Here is an 11671-nt window from a genome sequence, read left to right as displayed (position 1 = left end):
CACTGATCATTCTCTTCACTACTACTACTGATCTTCTGGCCGTGCCACTTCTTGCATCATATTATCCTTAACTCATGAAACATGACAACTTAATTCATTCTTCAGTTCTTCTGATCTCCAAAGCGAGATCGTTGGCGATTCACTCAGTTCATTTGCCACCGAGTCAGTGACTCTGAACTCAATCCAAGGAGCTAGCTATCTAGCTAGGCAAGTACTACTCGAAATTCAAGTTGATATCCAAGGGAATGTATTTATCTCATTAATTCCCTCATCATTCGCACCATTAAATTATTTTTCTAAGCTTACAAATGCATGTAAACCTAGATGTCGTAGTTTACAAAGAGAATTTACGAAAATAAAATTTATATACCAATGTCGGTTTATTAGATATTCTTTATGATAAAACGAGTTTCACAATCAAATGCATTATAATAAGTTGTAAAAAGATTTCATAAAAGTATACTCACAAACTGACTTAATTTAATGTGATACATTAGATTGTATAAATATATTGATTATAAAGTAGATCTATCGTATCATATGAAACTATGTTAATTTCAACGTATATCAGATATTTTTGTTTTGTATGTATATTCAAAATATTATGCATGTATTTTCAGAAACAGCTATATATGCCCTGTAAAGTTACACATAACTGTATAAAAATCACCCAGTGGAAAATTTCTGAAAAATAAATAGTGAAGACTGAAACTAGAGTATAGATTGGTAAAAATCAACATATCATGTAAGCTTGTGGCAGTAAAATGGAAGTAAATGAACCAACACGTTGTAAGGTGGTGACCTATACCATACTTAGGAAAAGAAAAGATCATTTTCCAAGTCCGAAGTTCGAGGAGTCAATAAATTATAACTATAATTAATCCCACAATAATAAATATTCTCTTATCATTTTTTAACGTGATATTAAAGAAATGGGCTGAAGATTAAAAAATAAAAAAAGTGAATTCAATATGAACTTAATTCAGTAAATACAGTTCGTGGGAATTCAGGCTAAAACCAGTCTTATCTTAACTTTGAAAATCTTAAGAAATCCACGTAAGTGATTCTTGTAAAGTGTCAGATGGATTTTTTGCTTACGTGGATTATGGTATCTATCGTGTAATACAAGTGGCAATCGTTTATTGGACAAGAAGTAATCAACGGGGCTAAGTGATACAGAGGGTGCCAAGTGGACAAAGAGAACTAAAATCCCAAAGTGTGATAACCAATGGGAATACAGATATTGATCTTTGAAGATAAGGACCCCTAGCTTCCTCCCACACCCAACTCGTATTTATAAAACCCATCAATCTCCAACACAAATACCCATCACTACCTCTCTCCCATTATTGTTTCTTATACTATTCTTTACAATTTACATCAATGGCTGCTTCAACAATGGCTCTCTCTTCTCCATCATTCGCCGGCAAGGCGGTCAAGCTTGTTCCATTCACCCTTGAGCTCAATGTTGGACGGGTCACCATGAGGAAAGCTACCTCCAAGTCCGTTTCCTCTGGAAGTCTATGGTATGGTCCAGACCGTGTCAAGGATTTGGGCCCCTTTTCTGGTGAGCCTCCATCTTACCTTACCGGAGAATTCCCCGGCGATTATGGTTGGGACACTGCTGGGTTATCAGCTGACCTAGAAACCTTTGCCAAGAACAGGGAACTTGAAGTCATCCACTCTAGGTGGGCCATGCTTGGAGCCCTTGGATGCGTCTTTCCCGAGCTCTTGGCCCGTAATGGAGTCAAGTTCGGAGAGGCCGTGTGGTTTAAGACTGGAGCCCAAATCTTCAGCGAGGGTGGCCTTGACTACTTGGGCAACCCAAGCTTGGTCCATGCACAAAGCATTTTGGCCATCTGGGCCACACAAGTTATCTTGATGGGTGCTGTTGAGGGCTACCGTATTGCTGGTGGACCCTTGGGTGAAGTGACTGACCCAATTTACCCAGGTGGAAGCTTTGATCCCTTGGGCCTTGCTGATGATCCAGAGGCTTTTGCTGAGCTTAAGGTGAAGGAGCTCAAGAATGGAAGATTGGCCATGTTCTCCATGTTCGGATTCTTTGTGCAAGCCATTGTTACCGGGAAGGGACCCTTCGAAAACCTCGCCGACCACCTTGCCGATCCCGTGAACAACAATGCCTGGGCTTATGCAACCAACTTCGTCCCCGGAAAGTGAGCAACAAATTAATGTTGTGACCCTATGAAATTATTTTCCTCCAATTTGAGTGTGAATTTGAGATCAGTGATGTAAATTGGTACGAAGAAGAGCACTAAATGTGAAGTATTACTTGTACTACTAATATGATGAATGCCATTATTATTCTATTTCCAAGCTCATCTGTTTCATTCAATATTTCCTTTAATTGAAATTTCCTTTGTCTAGTGGAGCCTATCATCATCATCATCATCATCATCATAGCATAAGCTACCTCGTTCGTGATCCCGTCTTGATTATTATTATTATAGTGTACGAAAATGGTTAATCATATTTTTATTAATTCTATTTATAATCCGAGATCCGAAGTTATTTAAATGTGGCTTTATTTGATTTGTAATTGTATTTAATTATAGTAGATTTGGGTAAAAAAAAAAAAAACCGATGTGTTTTTTGGATACGTAGAAGTCGGCTCATGTGCAATTTTTTTTTTTTTTTAGAATTAATTTCAAATGGTATAAGGTAATAGAAAATGTCCCTATTAGTTATTTATTAATTTTCTAAAAGAATAAAAGTTTTTGAGTGGCAATTCAATGGACTACTTGTACATATTTACTGTAATTATTGATGATTAAAAAACTATATATAGGATCAGGAACTTCAAAAACTACTTTCTAGTTAATTCATATCACAAATGGTTATTAAAAAAAACATAACAAAACAAGAATCATGCATGTTGTATAGAACCAAATCCTAGGTGCCCATAACATATATAGTGAGTGACAAAAAATTTCTATCAAGATATAGAATAAAAAGGATCATGTGCTATAGAGTAAAAGGCAATTAATTGTTACAAATCTTTAAAATTTCATAATTCCTAATATGGTAATTAATATGATCTTTCAAATTATTATAATTTTATAATTATTTTTAAGTTAAAAAATTATAAAAAAAGAAAAAAAATACATATATTGTAAGACCCGGACCCAATCAAGTTCAATTTTATTTATTTATTTTTAGTTCATTTTAAATTATTTTATTTTTTTCCTCACACGTTAATTTTTTTTTCTTTCTTTTCCGCATGTTTATATATATATATATATATATATATATATATATATATATATATATATATATATATATATATATATATATATATTTTCTTTCTTTCCATCTATATTTTTTTTTTCACCCGTAAGTGTTCGTTTCGTTCACGGCATGCATACACACGCACGACTTGTTTCCGCACGCACAGAAGCTCCATGTACACACACGTCTCCCTCATATATCTAGGGTTTTCACCTCACATATATATAGACATACATAGGTTATCCCTTGCTATTAGAAACTAGCCAAACACTTGCCGCCGCAACACCTTAGAATCGCAAGCCCCAGCCTCCATCCCCTCGGTTTCATGCACTCCCATACCGAGAGTCACCCCACGTAAGCCCAGCCCTCTGTCGTCCATACTGCCGCCACCAGTGCACCCCCTCGTAAGCCTCTGATCAGTCCAGACCTCACCACCGTGCCCACTGCCCAGCCACACGAAGCTGCCGCATAACGTCCCGTAGCCTCTACTGCAAGCTTCGGTTTTCTCTATTTTAGATATCCGAAAACAGAGCAGTTCAGCCACCTTAGGCCGCTGTAACCACTCTCCACCGAGAACTCCACCACGTTGTGACCCCACCTCTCGAAAACCACCACGGTTAACACCACTGTGAGCCACCTTCTCACGGGAAAACCCAACCGTTTATTCCCCTGTTTTCCCACACCCGAAACAGAACAACCCATTTACAGCCACTCCTAAACTCCTTCTCAGGCCACCAGCGACGGCAAGGTTACACAGAAATCGCCGGCGAAAAACTCTCTGTCACCCCCAGTCTGCCGCATGCCACCTCAGGCTCATGGCGAGTTTCATCTCTCTCTCACACTTGGCTGCTCATCCCGTAGCCTCCCTCTCTCTCATTAGTTGGTCTGTCTCTCTCATCTCTCTCTCTCTCTAACCAGTGTCTTGCCACCGCCCTCACCACCGTAGACAACTGCCTAGCTCGCCGCCCGTTGTGCTCTCCATCTCTCGGTAAGTCTTCCGTTACTCTCAACGACGCTGCTTTGTTTTTCTAGCTCAAGTGTTTAAGTTGTCCCCGTAAACTTACGTAGGTTTAGCAAATATTTTGAGTATTAATTGCAAATTACAATTTTACCCTTTTGGTCCAAATGTTTCTGAATGAGTGAAATCAGTAGGACATGTTTTCTTTCATTATTTCATGGGCATATGTCGTTTCCAATAGTAAATATTTTTAGTATTTTATATGGGTTCTGTCTCACTTTATAGTACAAAATTATATTAGTTGATATTAATGTTTTAGAAGAATTTAGAGTTTATATTTTAGTCGGAGATTTTTAAGTGAGCATGGACACGTGTGATTTTTATTTATTTGGACTTAGGCGCTTGTGGATTTATATTGTTAAGTTGGTTTTTGTAAGAGACTGATATTTTAACGGAATATTTTTATGTAAATACTGATGAACTTTTGAAGTGATCGGAAAGTGCAAAATCTTCTTTTAAATCCTTTTAAAAGAATATTTTGATTTAAGCAAAAGTATGATTACCTAATTATAATGATTTTGATATGGTTGTGTTATTTTAGTTTTATAAATTATAGTAAGATCTCATTTGTAAATAAGTTGAAATTTAATGTTTTAGTCGGAGTTATTATGTTCGATATTGATGAGTTTAGAAAGTGATGTTGGTATTTTAGGAATAATGAGAATTTTGGATCTGAAGAGTTAAAAATAGATTATTTTAGAAGTTTCAGGTTTGAATATCGAAATACGAGATTGATTGGAAATTTACTTGATATCTTATAGGTGACGATTAATTTTTGTTCGGTATTATTGAGGAAATTTTCAAAAAACTAAGAAGTCCAGGTAAGCGGGGTTCCTATGCTAGACCTTACACGAATTATTGAGACTGAGGTTGACTTTCTGAAAACTTTGCATATTTTTGTGATGAAATGAGAACTTGGGAAAAACCAATCTTGGTCGCTTAATTGCACTACTCATGAATTCTGTATGAAAAAAAGAAAATATTTTCTGACATGCATTGTGTAGACATGAGCTAAATTTTGTCATGTTGTCTTTGAAATCTGAAAAAGAGTGATATTCAGAATCTGAAAAATTGTGCATTGATTTAGAAAGATGCTCTGACTTTTATTTTCGGTATGTGAGAATGATCTGATTATGCTTTGGTACTATGTTTTATTTTGATATGGCATCTGAAAACTTTTGGCATGGTGTACTGATTTTGTATCTGACTTTGTCTCTGCTCTGTTATACTCTGCTCTGTTTAGGTTGGTACCAACTTCTCTGTCTCTGAGTGCACCCACTTTGGAAACAAAGTGGTTTTATTATGGTCTTTCCTGTGTGCACACTAGGGGCTCCGAGAAGAATAAGAGAAATATTTCACCTCTGTCTCTGCCCGGTTTGGCCACCGGGGATAGCACAATCCTACCACGGGGGTGAAACATGGTCTCTGCTCTGTAAGATGCTCTGTTTTGATGTGACGATGATGCTCAGGTTATGTCATGCCAAAGTACTCTGGGTTTTACTGGTCTTAAAACCATTGCTCTGTTACTTTTGAAAACATGTTTTGTTCTGGATGATAACTCTGGAAAATATTTTGTGTTGCATACTGTATTTTGTAAATACTCATGTTTGCACGCTTGTATATGTTCTCTGCTTACTGAGTTGTTGATAACTCATCCCTTATCTCCACAATATTTTTCAAATATTTTTATGGTCAAGCTGGAGAACAAGAATATGAAGTATTGGGACAGTCTGATGATCATAGATAAATGAGTGCTAAGGGTACGAATATTTTAGAGGATCATATTTAGTAATTTTAACTCTAGCGGTTATTTTGGTATGTCAAGTTATGATTAATTTGGATCTTTGTGGAGATGTTATTTGTTATATTAAGGTTTTGTTTAGTATTTATGTGGAAGGATACGGATTTTTGGATCGAACAAATAAGTTAAGTATTTTGTGGAGTTTTGTTTATTTATTACTGATTATTGGAGATGTTCTTGAGGAATAAGAGCTAACTCTTCGGACTTCCAGGAACGGGGCGTTACATATATTACAGAAAATGGACAAACACATGATCGATAACTCATGTGTTTTGCTCATTTGATTGAGATTTGCGGCATTTTGCTTATGTAATTCATTTTAAGAATTACCTCTTGTTCGTATCCACCTGACTTAACGGAAAACTTGTGATAGTACGTAATTAAACTACCACGCAAAAAATCATTTTTACTAATAATTTAAAGATGAGTAATGTTATACACGACCATCTCATTTTACTTTCATCTTATTATATAAGATGTGACACATTTATTAAAATTAGATGATAAATAATTACTACAAGAAAACTGCTTATTTGTAACTAGTTATTTCTTGCAAAAATGAGTCTATTTTCATTGTATATAATCATTATCGTCACAAATAATACGTCACAAATGCTCGTTTTTCTTGTAGTAAATTAATTATCTAATAAAGGATCATCTACTAATAATAAATGTACTATATTTTATATTATATAGAGGAACGAGAGTGAAATAATAGTCAATCTAGTGTATAGTATTTTCCGTTTAGAAAGTCAAAGCCACCCCATGTTTTTTCGTATTGCTTTTTTGAACCCTGTAATGCATGACCTTTTAGGCTTCGTTTGGTTACCAAACTCACCTCAACTCATCTCAACTCATCATTATAACTTTTTTAAATTCCAATACAAAATATAATACACAATTCAACTTTTTCAAATTTCAAAATAATAATAATATTAAAAAATAATATTCTAATAATATTTTATCATCACAACTCAATTCAACTCAACTCATTTCAACATCCACACACACCCCGCATTTATATTATAAAAAACTATGATCACTTTGAATATGAACGTCAGCTTGTTTAATGTTTTGATTCATTCTTTCTCTTATATATTATCTTTCCACTATATTTCTGATTCCTACTTGAAAATAAATGTCTTTCGCCATAAAATGTCTTCAATTTACATACTGCATATGTTCAAGAATCAACCCTTTAAATGTGATAACCCTGAAAAAATTATTTGCTCAAACTTGAATTTTTTTGGATTGCTTTAAATGATCAATGAATTTTATAAGGTTGACTGACTTTATATCTCTATCTATTTTCCAAATTCGAACAAAACTCAACTTCATATGCCCCTTAATTAACTTTTGTAAAATAAAATAAATGAACAAAAAGTTAAAGGATTTCATTGTAAGGACCAATATTCATACTAAAGTGTTTTACACTTCCTCATCTTTATTTCATCACTAAATCAAACAGTAATGTGAAGATCAAGCTATAATGCTAATATAATTATACATGCAGGGCTGATGATATTGCACTCATTCTGCATGCAGACCCTTTCTGTTATCTAAGGGGCAACAGCATCAGAGTTTTCTTGCAAATCATTGTTATAATCATCATCAAGAGAGTACTAGCACTTGTTTTGGTGCTATATGCGCTTGCTAAGCTTCAAAAGGATAGACAAAACCTCATTTATGTCGGGTCGATCCTCAGGATTTGGGTGAGTGCAAAACAATGCTAGTTTTAGTAGCTCCTCCAGCACTTCCTCATGCTCCTTGGCGATATTCTGCACGAGCGTGGGGTCCAGAATGTGATGAAGACCCTCCTTCATTCCATTTTCAAGAGCTTTCTCGACGAGTTGCCTCAAACTGATCGGCAATCCATCCTCTTCTGTGAGTCTCGTTGGCCTTCGTTTTGTTAGAAACTCCATGACAATTGTACCAAAGCTGAATATGTCTACTTTGGTACTGACTTTTGTCATATACGCAAACTCTGGTGAGAAAACAAACATGTCGTCAGTTTAGTAGGAACTGAGAAATGCTGAGAGTTTATAATAAGGAGATGATTCTGCAATTGATAGGTAGAAGAATGGGGATAAACTTCGCAAGTGACAAAGGGCTAGGAGGAGTTACCTGGTGCCAAGTAGCCAATAGTGCCCTCAAATGCTGATGACGAGGAAAGGCTGCTTCCATCTTCAAGGTGAACACCTAAGATTCGAGCAGTTCCAAAGTCGCTCACATGGGCCTCCCAATCTTCATCCAGAAGAATGTTAGAAGGCTTCATGTCGCAATGAACTATTGGGAAATCATAACCAGAATGCAAGTAGTCCAACCCAGTTGCAATGGAAATGAAAACTCTAATTCTCTCTGACAAAGTCCACCTCGACTGATCCACATTAGGGTCATGTATAATGGTATCCAAGTTCCCATTCTCCATGTATTCCAGAACCAAGGCCTTTAGCTTTCCACTCTCCCAAGCATAGCCAAGAACCTTCACCAAATTCCTATGCCGCAGTTGTTTCAGGGTGTTGATCTCTCTATTGAAGCACTTATCAGACTCTTCAGAGAACTGATGCAAATTCAGCTTTTTCACAGCTACGATCCTCCCATCTTCTAGTCGACCCTTGTACACAGTGCTCAAACTGCTGGCTCCGATAACGTTGTTTTCATTAAAGAAACTGGTAGCATTTTCTAATTCCCTTGTTTCAAACCTCTCGAGGATCAATGCTGGCGTGTAATCTGATTCAGGATTTTCAACCCCTTTTGATTTGCATAACTTGGTATGCCATTTGAGGATTATAATTCCAAACACTAGAAGCAAAAGTAGAAATATAGATCCAAGTACCACAAGAATTAACACAGTCGTCTTGGATAGCTGATGTGAACTCGTCCGTCTGCAGGACCTGAGGAATTCAGTTCCGCATAGATCTGGGTTTCCCATCAAATTGGAAGTGTTAATGCGTTGAAAGATTCCAGTATCTGGAACATGGCCTTCAAGTTTATTGAAAGAAAGGTTCAGATGTTTCAAGGAGGAAAGATTAGAAAAACTCTCAGGGATAATGCCCCTCAACTGATTCTGAGAAAGGTCCAGGGAGTTTAGGTGCTTTAGACTTGCTAGGTCTTCAGGGATTCCACCGTCTAAATTATTCCTCGAAAGGTTCAAGCTAGTAAGCGTATACATTCGAGTAAAAGCTTCAGCTGGAATTGGACCAGAAAGTTTATTCCCTGACAGATCAAGAGAGAACAAATTTCTGCAGCCACTTAGTGTTTTAGGAATGATCCCCGAAAGATTATTGTTTGAGATTTCAATAGCCTGTGCCATTTCCAACATACCAAGCTCATCTGGAAGAGTTCCAGCCAAGAAATTGTATGATAAGTTCAGATAAATCTGCATGCCTTTCATACTTGCGATCACAGATGCAGGTATTGATCCTGTGAGATGGTTGTGGGAGAGATCCAAAGTCATCAGCCTATTAAGATGCCCCAGGCTTCTTGGAATGGAACCATTAAGCATGTTGCCTTGGAGGTTTAAATATGTGAGCTGCTTAAGTTTTGAAAATGAATCCGGAATGGGACCCTCGAACCTATTGAACAACAGCCCAAGCTCACTAAGCTGTCTCAGATCAGATATTTTATCAGGTATTGCACCCTCTAGCGAATTGTCATTCAGGTACAGCCCTTGAAGGATGGAAAGATTACATAATTCTGATGGAACTAGGCCTGAAAAACTATTTCCACCAAGAGATAGGATGATAAGTTGACTTAAATTGCCAATCTCACGTGGGATTGGCCCTGTGAGTGAATTTGTATAGGCTTGCAATTTCTGGAGATTAGAAAGCTTGCCAATACCAGGCTTTAGCGGTCCACTAAAATTGTTCAGTGAAAAATCTAAAGTTTGGATATGCGAGCAATTGAAGAGGTCATCCGGGATTTCCCTGACATTTTATTGATAGAAAGCTCTAGGAAAGTAAGATTTCGCAACTGCCCGAAACCCTGGGGAATTTTACCTGTTATTTTGTTAGAAAATAAATTTATGGCTAGAAGATGGGTGCAGTTGATGATACTAGATGGAATGGATCCCTCAAGAAGGTTGGAGCTCAAGGTCAGGTTCTTCAAATTGTAAAGCAATCCAATATCCGATGGAAGCTTCCCTGTGAGGAAATTGAAGCTCATAGACAAGTAAGTTAGATTTGTCAAGTCTGTCAATGAAGAAGGAATCTCCCCAGTTAACTTATTTGAATGTAAGGTCAAAACTTGCAATGATCTCAATGATCCTAGCTCAGAGGGTACTGTTCCAGTTAACTCATTCTCTGATAGTCCTAAATGTGTTAAAGATTTCAATTGGAGTAAGGAGGTGGGAATGGTAGAATTTAACCTATTCTTGTACAACCGCAAACTTTCAAGGTGAACCAAGTTTCCAAGCTCAATGGGAATGTTTCCAGTGAGCTGATTGGTGTATAGTTCTAGACCAACAAGCTTGTTGCAGCGACCTAGTTCGGAGGGTATTTTTCCAACAAGGGAATTTTCAAACAACTGAAGATACTTTAAATTTGACAAGTTCCCCATCTGATGAGGTATTACTCCAGAGAATCGGTTATGACTTAGGTCTAAAGCTTGCAAAGATTCCAACTTACCTATGGACATAGGGATAGAACCAACCAAATTGTTCTCATACAGACCCAAAATTTGAAGGTTTGCTAGATTACCTGTGTTTGATGGGATTGTGCCGGTGAGATTGTTAAAATCGACACTAATTCCTAACAATGATGTGCAGTTGCAAATACTTTCAGGGATATTTCCATTCAGAAAGTTTCCCCCTAAATCTAGTAACTGCAGATTTTTGAGGTTTCCGAGTTCTGGTGGAATTGGACCTGAAAGAGAATTTGCATAAAGAACAAGCTGAGAGAGCTGTGAGCAAAGTCCCAACTGAGCTGGAATGTGGCCAGTGAAGGAATTCGAAGTTAAATCAAGAACCTGGAGGCTTGACAAGTTTCCAAGGAATGGTGTGATTTCACCTTTGAGCTGCTTCTCAAGCAGAGAAATGGAAATGACATGATTTGATAAAGGGTCACAAGCAATACCAGACCAGTTGCAGTGGTGAGTGCTGTCAGTCCAGTCCTCAAGTGCTCCAAATGGATCATTTCTTATGGAACTCTTAAAAGCCTTCAAAGCCTCAATCTGAACTTCTAAGCTTGATTCTTCCGATAGAACAGTCACTAGAACAGCACAAGTTATGACTATTGCCAAACTTATACTTTTAGATGCCATTGCTATAGATCAAATACTAGATACTTATATTTGGAAGAATGAAGATGAATTGAAAGAAGGATTTATAATAAAAAACCAGCTAATAGTTGCGCCACAAACCTTGACTCTTTCCAAACAAATTTTGTCACTGCTGGGAAGAAAAACTTGGTTCTCTATATCATATCAAGAAACCTATTTTTGACTCTGAGCTCATCTAAACATGACAAATACCTATCCAAAAGCTAATGGAGGTACAAACGAAAACATGGCCCATTTTTCCTTCCATAATGTGGAAACAAATCCCTTATATCTTGGCTTCATATCAAGTTTCCTTGACTCATTTAGCTGGATGGAACCAACGAGTAAAG

The 11671-nt window shown here is 36.9% G+C and overlaps 2 protein-coding genes across 2 annotated transcripts; one reads left to right on the top strand and one right to left on the bottom strand.

Annotated features, from left to right (window-relative positions):
- The first annotated feature begins 1263 nt into the window (after window positions 1-1263).
- On the top strand, window positions 1264-2327 carry LOC121267350 (chlorophyll a-b binding protein of LHCII type 1-like). The gene has a single exon (XM_041171212.1). The coding sequence runs from the start codon at window positions 1384-1386 to the stop codon at window positions 2176-2178; it is 795 nt and encodes a 264-aa protein (XP_041027146.1). The 5' UTR covers window positions 1264-1383; the 3' UTR covers window positions 2179-2327.
- Window positions 2328-7538: 5211 nt separating this feature from the next.
- LOC121266711 (LRR receptor-like serine/threonine-protein kinase FLS2) lies at window positions 7539-11395 on the bottom strand. Its single transcript, XM_041170513.1, is given in 3 exon segments — window positions 7539-8049; window positions 8190-9989; window positions 9992-11395. Coding segments are annotated over 3 exon segments (3477 nt in total). The 5' UTR covers window positions 11325-11395; the 3' UTR covers window positions 7539-7705.
- Between the last annotated feature and the right edge of the window lie 276 nt (window positions 11396-11671).

The sequence above is a fragment of the Juglans microcarpa x Juglans regia genome, chromosome 5S, assembly GCF_004785595.1.
Source record: "Juglans microcarpa x Juglans regia isolate MS1-56 chromosome 5S, Jm3101_v1.0, whole genome shotgun sequence".
Taxonomy (NCBI): Eukaryota; Viridiplantae; Streptophyta; class Magnoliopsida; order Fagales; family Juglandaceae; genus Juglans; species Juglans microcarpa x Juglans regia.
The sequence above is the reverse complement of the archived record's forward strand: the minus strand, read 5'-3'. Positions and strand labels throughout refer to the sequence as shown.